At 41.8% G+C, this 17,368-nt stretch overlaps 1 protein-coding gene across 3 annotated transcripts in view; it reads right to left on the bottom strand.

Annotated features, from left to right (window-relative positions):
• ARHGEF7 (Rho guanine nucleotide exchange factor 7) overlaps positions 1-17,368 on the bottom strand; it is a 115,998-nt gene that overhangs the window by 37,335 nt on the left and 61,295 nt on the right. For 2 of the 3 annotated variants that reach the window (XM_056862184.1, XM_056862185.1), the window contains exons 10-18: positions 17,098-17,236; positions 15,625-15,684; positions 12,472-12,618; positions 11,862-11,948; positions 10,066-10,144; positions 8,775-8,914; positions 6,731-6,955; positions 5,168-5,261; positions 2,272-2,361 (exon numbers count right to left, since the gene is read on the bottom strand). In XM_056862184.1, the coding sequence (XP_056718162.1) occupies positions 2,272-2,361; positions 5,168-5,261; positions 6,731-6,955; positions 8,775-8,914; positions 10,066-10,144; positions 11,862-11,948; positions 12,472-12,618; positions 15,625-15,684; positions 17,098-17,236 (1,061 nt within the window). Of the gene's footprint in view, positions 1-554; positions 803-2,271; positions 2,362-5,167; positions 5,262-6,730; positions 6,956-8,774; positions 8,915-10,065; positions 10,145-11,861; positions 11,949-12,471; positions 12,619-15,624; positions 15,685-17,097; positions 17,237-17,368 lie in introns of those variants that run through there. The other variant, XM_056862186.1, reaches the window with a different exon arrangement.

Below are 17,368 nucleotides of genomic sequence, written 5' to 3'. Positions count from 1 at the left end.
TTTGTCATCACCTTGTATTTTTTTAAAAAACCACACACACCAACTGAGCACAGTTGTGCCATTTAAAGCACCAGCAATTTTATTTTTTCTCTCCCATCCTGTACATTCAAAAAAATCCTGTACAAGATTATTGTAGGACTGTAAACAGTAAAATTCGAGGACAAAGTTTGAATTAGCAGAAATTCATAAAATAGCCTCAACAGAAACATACAAAAACATAACACACAAGAGACAGTTTTATCACTTTGATACCATTAGTCTGTTGTGATGGTTCACAAAGTGTTACAAACCTTCTCATAAAAGCCAAAAAACCTAAGTATCAAGACTACAAAGAAGTCCTACAATAAATTACCATTAATAACAAATGGCTAAATTTCATTTCATAGCGTTCATGCATGAACTCTAACTGAAGTTTGAAGTAAAAAGTAGAATGATAGTCAATTGCCAGTCTAATACATTTGGTATAGAAATGTATACATACAACTGTATTCATTAACCGACGTATCTGATAAATAGTTAAGCGTGAAGGAACTTTAATGGATAAATACCGACCAATATCTACATAAATTTCTGCCAATAATAAACTATTTGATAATTTGTAATTTGACAATTTGGAGCATAAATCCTATTAACTATGTTTAAAATGAATGGCAAAACTGTGCAAACTGGAACATACCAGAGAGAGTATATATTCCTCCCTTATGCAGCTATAACACATGCTGGCAGATTCTCCTGCTAGGTGCAATGCTTTACTTACAATAGAGGATCTCCACCATTGCAGCCTTGTTTAAGATTAAATAACCTGGGTCCCCAAGTCACAGGGTAAGTTGGGTATATATCCAAGTAACTGAAAACAGCAGCTTTGCTAAACATACAGATAAGTACAAAATACATGTATCTTCTTCTGGAATAAAGGGGAATTATTAAAAAAAGAAATATTTAAACTGCTATGAACTGTTTATAGCCAATTACATTTTCTCTTAATGGAAAAAGTCTCTTAAATGTTTTTGAAAAAGTACATTTTTGGTTGAATATTTAAAAAAAATTCAAAGGTTTAAACCAGAAGGCTGAAATACCAAGTGAGCTAAACGTCATATGGATCCCTTGCCATTTTCTATCATATAGCTAAAAGTAATGAATATCATGTACTGCTGAATGCAAGATTTATATACATTTCATATTATGATAGCTTTGCGGCCCAACCCTAGGAATTGCTGAACCAACCCAAGGAATATTGTTGAGCATCCACAACCCTGTGGGAAGGGCGCAACATCAGAGACCCAGGAGGCATACAAGGATTGCAGGGTCATTATTCTCGCACTGGAAGTTTTAACACTGGGACAGAAACTCCTAGGTTTTCAATTCGTAAGCTCTGTGCCACCAGAGTGGCTGGAGTACCCTGAAAAATTAAGCCACCGTGTTTGGTGCATCTACCATTTTATGCCCCTCCAAGCAGTACCAATACCTCCTAACTTACGATACATAGGCTGTGGCAACATTCTGAGGGAAGGAGAAAGTAAGAGTGGCTTGGCAGTTGCCCAACGCTCACTGTTCAGAGCCGAACTGGCTGTATGAGCAGTATCATTAAAGCAAGTTGCTCAACATAGTCAATGTGAGAGCCTACAAGCATGGTGGATTCCCAGAAGCAGCGAGCTGGCGTGAAATGACAGCCCCACTTCTGAGCCTGAGCAGATTAGAGAAAAGGGGAGGCCACATTAACTGGGCTACCCCAGAAGGATGCCTACTTACTTGTCTTCTGCAAGTTAATCCAGAAAACATGTATCTGCCGTTCTGACTGCCCCCACCCCCCATCCTGTCTCGCGAGTAGAAATTTGGGAACCCTGGCTGAGGGTCAGCACAACAGATTGCAACCCACACTCTTGAATGGTCCGTGAGCCTTTCCATTAAATTATATGAATCAGAACCTAACGGAGTACAGAATACATGTTTGGTCACAAAACTGAATACAAGAACAGATTTCTCAGCCCGTAAATACAACACCATGGCAGCTCTTAATTCTGAATACAGATTTGGCCACCGCAGGAAATATGGTATGGCTGAATCAGTATCGCGGGCATGTGAGTGCACAAAGAACCATAAAAAGTCAGGCTAGAAAGCAAGCATTTATGCGTTCTATTCTTTAGGAGTTTGTGTATGTTTTCCCCATCATTTAGATCTCTACAATCAGCCAAAACAATCAAGGTAGACCAGCGATACTACTTGCTGAATTAATAGGGCAGCAACGATTGTTTACTTTTTTTCAAAACTTACTTGAATTTAAAGTTTGGCGTGTTTTGGCACTTGTGCAGTAAGCTTCGATAACTTTTAGAATCTGAGCATCTTCTTCTAACGCAGCTGTACCTGCATAAAATAAAAACACAGTATTTATTGCAACTGCAGCCCGATGAGCTTTTATATTTTGAAAATCACTTCAGGCCAAAAACAAATAAAGTGCACGACTCAACTCTGCTGTAGGGCTACGCTGCACAAAGCTAACCAAAAAAAATACAAAGGATGACGGTCAGACCAGTCCTATATGCCTATCTGTGACAGCAGATGAAGCGCCACGTGGCCAACAGAGAAAAAATAGATCTGGCACGGGATACAGTGAGAAGGAGAAGGAGCCTCAAATGAACATTCAGACCTCTCAGGGCTGCCTCTTAGGTCCTAAGATGCTGGATGGGCACATGGTCCCCCATCAGCCCTGCCTGCTTATACTTGACAGCCATGAAGAAGATGAAGAAAAGAATATGAAGAAGATAAAGAAGACGACGAAGAAGAAAAAGAAGTTGAAGAAGAAGATAGATATGTTTAACCAGGTGACTAATCGCAAGACGCATAGTTTTTGCTAATGCAATAATGGAAAATCAGAAATGCAAAAGCTGGTGTGGTATAGCAATTATAGGATTAGGATCTGGGAGGCCTACATTAAAAGTCCATCCATGCCATGAAGCTCTCTGGGTGGTGTTGGCTCAGTAACTCTCTCTCAGTTGAACCTACCTTGCAGGGTTGCTGTGGGGATAAAATGATGAAGAGTTGGTTTATATATGCCAACTTTCTCTACCACTTAAGGAAGAATCAAACAGGCTTACAATCCCCTTCCCCTCCCCACAACAGACACCCTGTGAGGTAGGTGGGGCTGAGAGGGTGACTAGTCCAAGGTCACCCAGCTGGATTCATGTGTAGGAGTGAGGAAACAAATTCACTTCACCAAGCTCATCAAGCTCTCCATCTAATCCTGTAGTGCAGGCCAATTCTGCATAGTGATGGCTGTTGCCAGGATAGTGGTGCCAGCCTACGTCACTTTATTCATGTGGTATTTGCTCAGTGTTTTAAAATGTGAAGTCACAATCTCTAGCAGAGACAGATTCTAAGCTTGCTGATGATACGGCAGCCAACAACTCACTCACTCGGCAGCCTGACATTATGCGTAGAGTCATGAAAGGGGTTTAAGACAATCTGGACAAATACTAAGTTGTTAGCATAGCTTCAACAGCATTGCTTCAACATCACACATTTCACCCATAAAAGCATGAAGTGTGGTGTCGCGGTTAGACTGTGGGGCAAGGATTTGGGAGACTCAGGTTCAAATCTCCACTCTGCCATGGCAGCATGCCGGGGGACCGCAAGCCCATCACATACTCTCAGCCTAGCCTACCTCACAAGGTTGTTGCGAGGATAAACAGGAAGAGAGGGGAACGGTTTATGCTGCTTTCGATCCCCACTGGGGAGAAAGATGGGGGTAAATGAAACAAATAAAACAACATTTATTCAAGGAACACCTTCTCCAGTCAGAGTACACCTATGAGCTCAGCTCAGTTCTTGAGGACCTGTTTTGTGTCCCATCACCTTCAGAGATGCTGCAGGTAAGTACATGTGAATTCACTTCTCCAGGCTGTACATCCAGTCTCATCCATCTTGAGTTACTAAAAATGATCCCCTTCTGCCAGGCTTTGAAACATTGGTTTTATTAAGATTTTTGCTTTGGCTTTTAAATCCAATGATTGTTGTAAAGTTTTTTTTTTTTACTACTTGTTATGTTCTTTGGATTGTTTTATTGGATTATTTGGGATGACTGGATCCAATGCACCACCAGCACAGAGAATCTGGTGATGTGGGACTTCCCTGCCTCCCCTTTCAGATACAGACCTCCACTGCCCCGTGCTCAGGGGTTGGGTGGGGGTGTCAAGGAACCCATCGGAATAGCATGGGAGGCAAAGGAGGAAAGAGAACTGGCAAACACAGCCCTTCCATTCTCTGCCAATGGAAGGACCGTTCTGCCAGCGCAACAACAATTGTGAAAACAGCAGTTTTGGATCCATCCCAGTGTTTTAAAATGCTTTCTTGGGTAACCCATGTTCATAGCTTTTATTGAAAGGCAAGGTGCACATTTGCACAATTAAGAAATAAAATAAATAGAAAGGACAATATTAAAATTATGGAAGCCAGCCCGGGGGAGGGGGTGCAAGGCAGAATTCAGCTACCTGTTTGGAGTGTGATAAGCAGTTTCTTGAGAAATTGATTAAATGACCTGTATTTGCAGCCCGATGCTATGCTAATTTACTTGAAAGTGAGTTCCACTGACATTAATAGGGCTTATTCACAAGTAAGTGTGCAAGCACTGTAGCCTTTGAGTTTGAAAAAACATCCAATATAGCACCATATAGAGATATACTTAACAATAAATGCTTAGAGCTGCAGTTCTATACACACTTACCTGGCAATAATCCCTACTGAACCCACTGGGACTTGCCTCTGAACAAACATGCATAAGATCGGGCAGCAAGATGGGTAATGCCAACTATCACACCTAGTTAATTTATACTAGCGAACAGCAGTACCAAACAATTACACTCTTCGCTTAAAACCCTTTACAATTACGACTAGCACAAAACAGCAGGGTTCCAACTAGGATCAAGTTTTTTAAAGAGAGATATCTGGGGAGGAAATTAAGCAGTAATCCTGGTTCAACAGAGCAATCGTATGTTGTAATTGTGAAGTCTCTGAGACAATTGACAAACTATACAGAGATACACGGCATAACGTCTGTTCAAACTGCATCATTCCAAAGGCATGACATCCTCTTCTGAAAATAGGTGAGAATACTAATGTTTTGGCCAAGCGGGAGGAATGAAAAATCCTCTCCTCCCCTGCATGACAAACTCACTTTTCCTCAGTGCAAACTCTTCTTCTGATGGTTTCCGTTCAGGTTTTCTCTTGGGCAGCAATTTTTTCATTGTTTTAGGGCTTTTGCTGAGATCCTAGGTGGACAAAGCATAAAGATAACCTATTTGTTCATTTTTTAAATGTTTTATTTTTAAACACAAAACATACAAACATAAACAAACAAATTATTACATTATAGATGATGCTTACTTTGAAATTACATTTTAATTACAGTATTATTTTTTATTCCTTTCCTTTATTCCATTCTTTATGCTCGTGGACCAACAGGTCATGAGCACAACAAATTCAGTACATTCCATAATACATAAATACCCAAGCATACAAAATATAAAACTAAACAGTACAGTTAAAAAGAGGTATCATTAAAAACCACAGATAAAAATTTTGCCACGGCAAGGGTTACAGTTGGATCAATATCAGCCAATAACTTTGCAACTATATCTTGCTTTAGGGCAGGTCCCCACCTCTGAATGTGTATTGTGATCCATTTGTCTCTGACGAGATCATACGTTTTACAATCTACAACAAAAAATTCCAAACAGTGTCCAAACTCCCTGGTCCACAATCACAAAGTCGCTCGGAAAAGGGGACCCCTGAAAATCTGCCTACTAACTCCCCCAATGGCAGTGTATTTAATCTAGCCTTGGAGAAAAGCACTCTGTATTTGTGAGGACTACAGCTGAACATCAAGAAAACAAAAATAATGACTACAGGAGAATTACACAACTTTAAGGTTGACAATGAGGAAATTAAAATTGTTCAAGACTTTCTATTCCTTGGCTCCACCATCAACCAAAAGGGAGACTGTAGCCAAGAAATCAGAAGGAGATTGAGACTGGGAAGGACAGCCATGAAGGAGCTAGAAAAGATTTTGAAGTGTAAGGATGTGTCACTGGCCACCAAGACTAGATTAATTCATGCCATCGTATTCCCTATTACTATGTATGGGTGTGAAAGCTGGACAGTGAAGAAAGCTGATAGGAAGAAAATAGATTCCTTTGAAATGTGGTGTTGGAGGAGTGTTACGGATTCCATTGACTGCCCCCCAAAAAATCAAATCAGTGGGTTATAGATCAAATCAAGCCTGAACTGACCCTAGAAGCTAAAATGACTAAACTGAGGCTGTCGTATTTTGGTCACGTCATGAGACGACAAGAGTCACTGGAAAAGACAGTCATGCTACGAAAAGTTAAGGCCAGCAGGAAAAGAGGAAGACCCAACAAGAGATGGATTGACTCAATAAAGGAAGCCACAGCCTTCAATTTGCAAGATCTGAGCAAGGCTGTCAAAGATAGGACATTTGGAGGACTTTCATTCATAGGGTCACCATGAGTCGGAAGCGACTTGATGGCACTTAACACACACACACATTTGGGAACAGTCAGAAATGTACAATAAGCAGGTAGAATCTTTGGAATGGGGAGGCCCAGATGGTAGAGCTCCATTTGCCAAGTTGCAATACTCTAGATCTAACTAATTTACATGCAGAGGGATATTCCATTTGCTTTAAAACTTCAAAGGACAAATACAGTCTCATTCTCACCTCTTTGTAACAAAGCGCTGCTGAAGGCCGCAGTGGAGGTGCCGGTCGTAAACAGCTCAAGCTCCATGGCTTAGGAGTTTTAGGAGGCTCCAGGGGTCCCCAGTTTATAGTCGTATGAGGCGTCCCGTGATGTGAAGGGTGCGGAAGAGTGTGGTATACTGGAGTCAGCGGTATTTGCTTGCTATCTGAGTGTTTGCTGGAGGGTGTTACAGGATGAGAAGGAAGCTGCCGAGTGAACAGATTGACAGAAAAAAAGAAAAACGTGATAGAAAAATGGCAGTTGTTTACAAAGTTTTGCCAGTTAGCTGTCAACGTTGTTACTACTTTGTTACGCAGCCTGGGGAGAAGTTTAAACCAGTTAGACGCATTTGTCAACCATGTGGCTTGGATCATGTCTAGAATTTCCACAGGTGCAAGGAAGAGGGGCGATTTCCGCTATTCCTTTCCCCCAGGGCAGCCCAGAAATAGCTGGGGAGGGGGAATCAGAGGTCTCTTACAGGAGGAGGTGGGGGGAAATTTGGTAAAGGTTTGTCTTTACTTCATAACAGTAAGATGGGGAACAAAAATAACCAATTTTTCCAGGTTTACTTCCTAGCAGCCAACGCTTTTGTGCATGGCCCATCCAATTCATACATTACCAGTCTGCTGTGATTCCATAATATCCCAAGCTACACCCATTGCGTCTGTCAACAGGATCCCTATGGATCAGGCAAATGTTACAGGTAGTTCCCATGACAATGATACCAGCCTTAACAGAGGGTGATGCTAGCCTGACAAGAAGCTGTGCCATTTTCCTGATCCATGTTTCTGTTTATAGACATAACCAGGGTAGGGTGGGACTGATCCTATGGAGGCATCTACCACTCTATTCTGCCAGGATATCACTCTGCCTGTAAAACTTCTACTGTCCACCTGTGTCCCTTGAGAAGTCCAACACCATCCCACTCGTTGCGTGTAACCCTGGTTTTCCACCCCACAAAAATATGTTTTACCCAGACAATGAAACTAGAAAGCATTCAGTTCAGCCCCAAACTTGGCCTTTATAGAAATATACTGGCACGTATCCAACTACACGGGACAGCAATTTCCTCAAAATTCCTCCTCATTGCAGCCTCCTCCCCCACCATTTGTCCCTGATAGTGATCCTGAGAGTTCACCCAAAATCACAAAATAATTACAAAGTTTATTACAGGCTGACGAATGATATCGTGTACATGTTGATATACTGAAATGGAGCATAAAATAAGCAGAGCAGATGCGTAGGGGAGGGGCTTTGTCTCAGTGGCAGAGCATCTGCTTGGCATGCAGAAGGTCCCAGGTTCAATCCCTGGCATCTCCAGTTAAAGGGACTAGGCGAGTAGGTGATGGGAAAGGCCTCTGCCTGAGACCCTGGACAGCCACTGCCGGTCTGAATAGACAAGACTGATTTTGACGGACTGAGGGTCTGGATCAGTATAAGGCAGCTTCATGTGTTCATGTGTTCATTTAACCCATCTTCAAAATACGTTTTTAGTGCAAGTGAAATAATGGAATGGGTTAGATTAAAGATACCCCTCATAACACAAAATCGCCTGAGCATATTAGTTTTGAATTTTATAAACTACCAAAGCAAACATGGGTACACAAAAAGTAATACATTTGTCTGAGTCCTGCAGCAAACGGGGGAATCTTATCTCCATCACTCTTCCCAATCTGTCCATCTATTAAAAATCTAATTTTAGGAATGAGATTCCTAAAACAACAAAATTGGGGGAGGGGGTCCAGTGGGCTGCAGCAAGAGGGGGAAACAGCAAAGTCCCACTCCATTAAGCCCACGGTTGGTTGGGAACATGTTACTATATTATGTGACAGTTCAGCTGATATTTCTGGATTTTCACACACTACAGCACAGACCCAAACACGCCAGAATTTTTTACAGTACAATTAACACACTGCATGATACAATAGACTTATTTATAACATTAACAGCTGTTCACCAAACACACACACACATCATATTGTGCTCGCTTTAATCTAACAGGACTAAAGCCAGGTGGTCTCATACCGTGTGAGATGGCACAGAATGAGGCTTAATAGTGGGAGTCCCAATAGTTGTTACTTTGGTTTGCTTCTGCAGATGATCCACCCATTCATGCAGATCTTGCTGGTTGTTACAGGATACTAATATCCGTTCAATCATATTTCCTAGAGCCAAGAACAAAATCCAGAAGGAAACGTTATTCCACTTCTATCTGTAGTGTTAAGAATTCTCTTGCAACCAACACACAATATGCTAAAACCATTTGTGCCCCTTTGCTTCTTAATTGATCAGCATTCTTCTACTTCAAACCTGGATATCAGAATCCGGTAATAACAGTTCTTAACTTCTGATTAAGAATTGTGCTTTTAAAGCCCTGGCTTTGGAGCTTTATTGCTACTTTGGTCCCCCTATACCTTTTCAGAGATGAGTAACATTTCTTTCCAGGCAACTGATGATAGAATCTGTGGGAAGCCAACTAATTAAAATGCTCAAAATGCACAACCCTGAGAGTTCCTTTCCCTATTGAACATGACTACGCCTACAAGATGATGGTCATGTCGTGGTGAAACACCATCACATATTAGAGCATGAGCATACTACATCAGACGGCTGCTTGACTGGCTAGCATATTTTAAAAACTGCAGTTGATGTAAGACAAAGGTCCCCAACCATGTGCCTATGCGTGCCATGGTACTCGCTAACACTTTTCCTCATGCCCATAAAGTATTTTAGGAAGTGGGCGCGGCCATGTGGGGCTCTTGCCCAGCAAGGCTCCTGACTGGCTGCGCAAATTAAAACAAATGTTGTCTCAATGGGAGCTGCCACCACAGTGTTGTTTTATTTTCTCCCACACCTCTTTCCCAGTGTATTTTTAAATTATTTCTCTTCTCCTGCATGCTTGGGCTTCCTCTGTGTGTACAGCTCTGCCTCCCGCGGCAGCCATTATATAGTTGCGCCCACCACCCTGTGTGAGAATTCCCACAGGCGTGCACAGGCTTTAAAAGGTTGGAGACCCCCTGATGTAAGATATAGCTACCAAGCTTTAAGCTGGTGCTGTGTGGTGATTAAAAGAAGCAGTGAACATAATATACATATACTGACAGTTTAATGTAACCTGCTGGTAGGAGCTCTTATCTAAAGCAAAGCAGGGCAGCCATTTAAAAGTGACTAATAAAGAGAACATGATAAACAGGATCACTTCACTTGTTGCTTAGTGTAACAATTCTTTGAGGGGACTAGGAGCATACAGCAGATGCTGTTTGCCTGAAGAATATAGGGATATGCACAGAAAGAAAGGAATACAAGTGGATATTACCTGATATTTCAAATGCATTTCTGTGATTTTCAGTGTCTTCTAGCTTCGTGATGGTCATCCCCGTCAGTGGTAGCTTTCCCTAAAAGCATATACATCAAGACATTTGTTCAGGCAAATTAAACACACACACACCCCAAAAAAAAAAGGATGGTTTCAGGCTATTGACCGGCTTGGCATCTTCATGGATCTTAATCTATGTAACTTTTTTTTAAAGTGTATATTTCTCTTTTCTTTAATTTGTAAACACTGGGTCTCTTATTTTTGTGAATTTTAACCTAAATTTAACCTAATTTTTATCCTATACTGTCTGAAAGCCAATGTGCTATACAGACTCTGAAAAATGAAATGTATTAGATTACTTCATTTATATAAATGAAGTACATCCTTCACAATTTTGAACAGGTTATTTTCCTCCCCTGGGATAGTGAAACATGGCTTTGTAGCAAAAAACAAAACAACACCCCTTTTCTTTCAATAACGAGTGGGGTTTCAATCATTCAAACCCATATCCAAAAATACTGAGAGACAAGGTGGTGGCATCCCAGAAGAGTTCAGAGGTGGGCATAAACATAAGGCCTCTTAACCAGAGGGTAGGGAGGATGAGCCCCGTGGCGCAGTGGTAAGCTGCAGTACTGCAGTCCAAGCTCTGCTCACGACCTGAGTTTGATCCCAACAGAAGTTGGTTTCAGGTAGCCGGCTCAAGGTGGACTCAGACTTCCATCTTTCCGAGGTCGGTAAAATGAGGACCCAGTTTGCTGGGGGTAAAGGGAAGATGACTGGGGAAGGCACTGGCAAACCACCCCGTAAACAAAGTCTGCCTAGGAAATGTTGGGATGTGACGTCACCCCATGGGTCAGGAATGACCCGGTGCTTGCACAGGGGACCTTTACCTTTAAGGAGGATGAACCTCTCTGTAAAAAATTTTACTTGCCATTTCTTACATCTTATCTGCACACATGTGCTTCTGCTATTGAGCTATTCTATCTTCTAAGCGCGGTACACCTGGGAAAACAACCTTGGCCAGGGCCTTCATAACTTTTACAAATATATCCTGACTAGTGGTTGCATAAATGTCACAAGCATTCCTCGGGTCTGCCCCATGTTTTCTTCCCCTCCCTTTACATCCAATTGCATTCCTTTACTTGACACACCATACAAGGCAACGTTTCAGTATAGTTCTTTAGGGGCTAGGGAGGGGGCTCTCCCTATCCAATTATGAACAAGACAGCTAAGACGGACAGCTAACTGCAGATGCTTTTTACTGGTCTGAAAACCCTGATTGACAGGTGGTTCAAAAATAATTCTACTGTTGACCTGGGAGTATGGCAGTTGAGAGTGGCAGTTAGGAAGGAAGGTGGGGGGAATGGAGAAGGAAATCATCATAGCGGCGCTTTAGAGTTCTTATAGGCTGCTCTGTGACTATGCACTCGTCGATTATCCAACTTGCAAAACATGCCCCTTCCAATGGCATTTTAAGAACAGCAATAATAGCTAAGCTATCCACCAGCCTTCACTCAATAGCTATTTCACACAGAAACAATATATATACCATTGCCAAAATATTACTTGCACAAGCATAAAATGCTGTTAGGGGACATTCTGCAATATGGCCCTTGGTGTCCAATACACCTTGCATTGTACTGATGCTGCCTTTGTTACGATCCTGAAACACTTACACGCACAGCTGCCATAAAAGTTCAATGAAAGCCTTTGCAGGATTTATCGGAACATCTCAAGAGCAGAAGATAATTGCAAGGAAGCCACAGAGACCCAAACTGAGTTTAAATCCCTTTTACCTGATAGATAAACCCACTCATTCTAGGGCTGGCAGACAACATGAGCAAAGTGTTTGGAAACAGAAGGAGGTATCGTTCATTCTTTTCCTTATAAAAAGAGAGAAAAATAATACAACATAATTAAATCATGCGACAAAGCAAATTAGAATTCACACGCCACATTGTTATCAGAAACCGTGTCCCTTCCTTTTAACTCTGGCAATACTAAGCTACACATTAGACATTTTTCAAAACAGAAGTCCAATTGCTCTGGATTTTTTTTGAAGCAGAACCCCAAGGTCTATAAGAACTCTATCCTAAAATGTACATGCAGGACAAAACAACAGAAATGAGGAGTGGGCTTGGGAAAGAGGAGTTGCCCAATCGTGTTCCCATCATGCATGAGTAAACATGACACTGTACTTAAACCGCATTGTGTTAAGACTCTGCAAAAAACAGGAACAAAAAGTTCAAACATTTGCAAATATTGCTTTGGGAATTCTTTTAGTCGGTTTCACCCATCCCCAACATTTCTTTTTCATAAACAAGTCCAAAAGAAGCAAACAGAGAAGATTGAAGTCATTCGGTTTAGACTGGAGCATTCCATGGCTGGAAAAACAAATGTTATTACCTCGCTACCAGCACACTGTATCATGACTTGTGACATGTAAATGACAGTTCCAAGTGTCTTAATGTCCTCTCCTTCCCAACAACGGATAGCTTCTGTTAGTATTTGGAGTTCGAGTTCCTTTCTTTTTCGCACTTCTTGACATTGTGCCTGTTGGACAAGGAGAAAATACCATCACACAATGCACAGGCTCAAGTGAACCAGCCAGAAGTGATTCAGTACTATGTCTGCAGTGCCATGTGATGTCCATTTTTTTCCAATATAACTGGAACAGATTCTGCTCCTCACAGAAACAGCCGTAACCTGGACGCTGCAGACAACCCCATTCCAACCAACTTACAGGTTGCACAGGAGATGGCCATGCAGCACAGTGATAAAACACTTACAGTGCAATCCTGGGAACTGCAGTGGCCAGGGATGCTGCGGCCACAGTGCCACCACGGTGCCTCCACAGAGGTTTCCCAGCTGCCACGAGGGGAAAAAGGGGTGTAAATTAAAAATAAAACCTAAAATGGGGGGGAAAGCCCCATTGCAAACAGCGATGCTTCATCACCAAAAATGGTGGTGCAGCAATGCCGTTGCATTAGGGGGTGTTCCCAGTGCGAACGGGGTTAGGAAGCTGCCTAATGGCAGCTCCACCCCCCAGACCACCCCAGGAATGCCAACGCAGAAACTTGCACTGGGAGAACGCCAGTGGGAGGTCGTGCCAGCGTCCGAAGGCCACGCTGCTGCTGCGGTCCAGGGGAGCTGGCGTAAGTGGCCCTACACTGGCGTAAGTGGCCCTACACTTTGCACGACGCAAGTAGCATGGACACTGGCGTAGGGGTTACGCCGGCACCTAAGAGCATTCGCCCTCCCCCTTCAGGATTGCACAATTAGTCAAGTATGGAACGATTTCTGTTCTAAAGGCCACTTCTTGAGGCCCAAGCAGAAAAATCCTGGTACATGGCACTTGCTCTTAAAATAGCTACCAAGTAACTTTCCTTTGCTTCCTTTTTTAAAAAGTTTCCTTCATTTCTTACTTCTTTACTGTCCTCATGTACTAGGTCTATCTTAGAGAGCCAGTGTGGTGTAGTGGTTATAGCGTTGGTCTGGGATCCAGGTTTGAATCCCATCTCTGCCATAGAAGCTTGCTGGTGTAAGTGAAGAAATAAATAAAATTATAAATTTGCGGGCAAGGACTGGGTCTATGGAAATTATTCTATGGCCACTCTGAACCTGCTGTAGGTGACTGACCTGAATTAATAACGTTTATCAATTATAATGATTGTTCCAACCTAACATTGTACTCGTTATTTTAAACCTCATGCAATGACAGGTCTCTCAAAATTCAACTTGAGGTTTTGCTTAATTTTTCTTTAACAACCTAAACATTTAATATATCTTTAACAACCAGATAGTTAACTATGAAATCTATGCTTTTTTGCAAGGGTTGCTGACTGGGAGAGAGGAGAATTCTGGAAACAAAATTCTGAGTCACCCAGGGGAGACACAAAATGGGGCCAATCATGTGATTTATGTTCACATGATGTTTGAGTGGAGTCTGAGGGGAGCCAGAGGGGTTTTGGGGGGCCAGGGGCAGTTCCCTGCCTTTAGTAAACACCATACAGCAGATTCTCATCCAATAACTAATTCACACCTAGGAAAACCATCGTGTGAGGAACAGGTTGAAGTAACGTTCCCCGTATTCCAACTGAAAGACAAGAATGCTTCTGCACCTGATTCCTGTGCTGGAATACATAATACTCTCAACTAGCTTAGGACACAAATCCGGATAGAGTTGTTTCCAGAACTGGTTTCTCTTTGAAACTAGTTGTATTTACGCAAGGAAGTTTAAGGTTTTAAATGTGACGGTAGCTGCATGAAAAGCACTTGCCAATACTGCATTCTACAAGTCAAGATTCCATCGAGCTGCTCAAACCAAAGCCCCATTTCCATCAGTGATACAAGTTCAAAGCATGAACCTCTCTACTTCGGAATTTATGGGGAACGTACATGTTAAGCCCAAATCTTTCCAAATTTTGAACTCTGCTCATAATTAGAAGAGCGCTAGCCCCCTCCAACTCTGCTATGACCAAATTTTCTTTCCCACGGAAATGTTCCTAGCAGTGGTAAAATTAACAAACCAAAAATTACTGCTGTTGCTTAGGCAGAATCTTGGGTGCCAAGACTCCTAGGAAATGAAGTTTACCAGAATCCTAAAGACACAGACACTCTGGGAAACTAAAATCCAGAGTGCCATTCTTATCATGGGTAACACATATGTTTTCAGGAAACAGGAATGGAAAGCTTCATTGCATTCCAAATGACAACACTTGGAAGCCCAAGATTAAAAAGAAGGCATTTTGGTTCAATCTAAATCTTAAAAATCACACTTGGGGAAGAAACCCTCTCAGTTGTTGGCATACAAAGGATTTATGGAATGGATAGATACTGGCTAAGAGCCGATACATAAGGGAATTTAAGCAGTAAGCTGATAACATGGGCCATAGGATGGCTAACTGCTTTATACAGAAATCAAGGCCTAAGATTTGTTTTAAGGGAAATAACAGAGACGTCTTGTCTTGAAGGAACAAGCAGTGTGGCAACATTCTTCCTCCAAAGCAGTGAAATGCACTGTGCTGTCTCTCTTACCCAAGGACTGTTTGCATTAGATTGCACATGGGCAAGTTTCTACTTGCAGGACTTTTGCTTCACTGCTGTCTTTCATGTCATACCACCAGAGACCCCCCCCCCCACTTATTTCCTTCTCCAATTAGCTGTCTGCCCCTTGAACCCACAACAAAGATGGCAGTGGAAACATCTTTTTGTCTTTTTAAAGTATGTGTGTGTGTGTAAAGTGCCATCAAGTCGCAGCTGACTTATGGCGACCCCTTTTTGGGGTTTTCAAGGCAACAGACTAACAGAGGTGGTTTGCCAGTGCCTTCCTCTGCACAGCAACCCTAGTATTCCTTGGTGGTCTCCCATCCAAATACTAACCAGGGCTGACTCTACTTAGCTTCTGAGATCTGACAAGATCAGGCTAGCCTGGTACATCCAGGTCAGGGCTTTAAACTATACAACTAGCTAAATAATGATCTTTTGACTTTGGAAGTTTCTTTTGTATGTTAACACTATACCCACTTTGGCATTCCACATATCTTTTAAATTACTTACAGAAAGATTTTTGAAGGCTGTCATAGACTTCTGAATGTCAGGTCGGTCTGGGTGGTAATCCTAAAAAATAATTAAGGAAGGTTAGTTTGCAATTCCTGTTGATGGCAGTATGAAAGCACTCTCTTCTGTTTCCCATTTCATTTCTCCATCTGTATCCTTCCCTATTTTATCACAATGGTGCAGTACTAATAGGAGTACAGTGCTAATACTATAAGCATGAATGAAAAAAAACATATTTGGATATATGAAGCTGCTTTATACTGAGTTAGACCATTGGTTCATCTCGTTCAGCACTGGTTAGTTTGACTGGGTCTCAGGTAGATAAAGGTCTTTGCCAAACTTGCTATCTGAGACTGTTTAACTGGAGATGCCCATGTGTCAACCTGCAACCAACTGCATGAAAAGTATGCGCTACACCACTGAGCCACAAACACTACCTTGAAATTAGAGTCTATTATTAACACCAGTTTAAACAGCTAAAAAGACACATTTCTCACAGTGATACTACTTTAAACAATGATCGAATAAATGTGCTAAGCTATGCTGCAGGAAACATTTTTAAAAGATCCTATTCCCACAAATCCCTCTCTCTTGACAGGTCAAATTTATGAACATTTCTTCAGCCACTGCCGTATGGCACACGATTTCCTAGTATACAATTTAAAACACTGAAAAACTGGCAACATTAACAGAAATGGAAATCTCAGCAGGAATTCTGTTCCAGCTCTAAAGCTACTGAAATGTAACACTGGAAACTGAGAATGGCACTACTCACTAGGGTTTTAAATTAAAACTAAGATTTCAGCCCAGCTGTAAATCATCAAGCATTGTTAAACCAAAGATATTATATTATTTTGACAGCAAGGGCTGGGTCTACAAATCAGACAAATTATCTCTTCTCCAAACAAATTCGACAGTAAGTTCATACACAAAGTTCAGTGATGTGTCGATACAAAAATACCAGAAAGCCTTGTGGGAAGCTGTGCCCCCCCCCAAAAAATCACACTTCAAAAGCTTATTTTGTTCTACATTAGTGGCAGCTTTAACATTCTGAACCAGAAGGACAAGGAGTGAGAAGTACATAAGCCATAAAGGCTTCTTATTGTCCTCTTTCCAACCCAGCTGTGCATTTCTTAAATGGCATAGACAGTACCTACAGTAGGTAAACCACACACTATGAGAGATCTAATGGTAGTTCCCCAAGGCTTGAAATAAGGTGCACCAACACTATTTAACATTAACTGCATGATCAGGTTGTCACAGGCAGAGAGGTTGGAGCAACCATGGGTTCAGGAAAGGAGCATATTATTTGTCTGAGAACAATCTCAAAAATTTCCAGACTATAACTTCTCTTACACCAGAAGAATGAGAGAAAAGTAGTGCAGTTGGGACCCATCATCCTTGAAATGTACCTTTATGATAATTGCTGCCAAATCATCATTAAGCTGGAACATAAATGCTGCTAAGATATACCTCCATGTGTCTTTCAAGCTCTTTGAGTAAGGTGGGATATTTATCCAGGCGCATAAAGGGTTTGCTCAGGCCTGTGGTCAATACAAGAATCCCAGGACTGTTGGCTCCTTTCATCTCCATGAATTCTCCTAGCTCTTCACTGTATGTACAAAAAAAATTGACACAAAGAACTAATCAGCACAATAAGAGAGAAATAACGGTTTCCATTCTTCAGCAATAAACTGGTGGATTCTCCCACACACACACCCTGAAAGGGGAAATGCTAGTAAAT

This window comes from Euleptes europaea, chromosome 16 (genome assembly GCF_029931775.1).
Source record: "Euleptes europaea isolate rEulEur1 chromosome 16, rEulEur1.hap1, whole genome shotgun sequence".
Taxonomy (NCBI): Eukaryota; Metazoa; Chordata; class Lepidosauria; order Squamata; family Sphaerodactylidae; genus Euleptes; species Euleptes europaea.
This window is presented reverse-complemented; position numbering and strand designations above follow the sequence as displayed.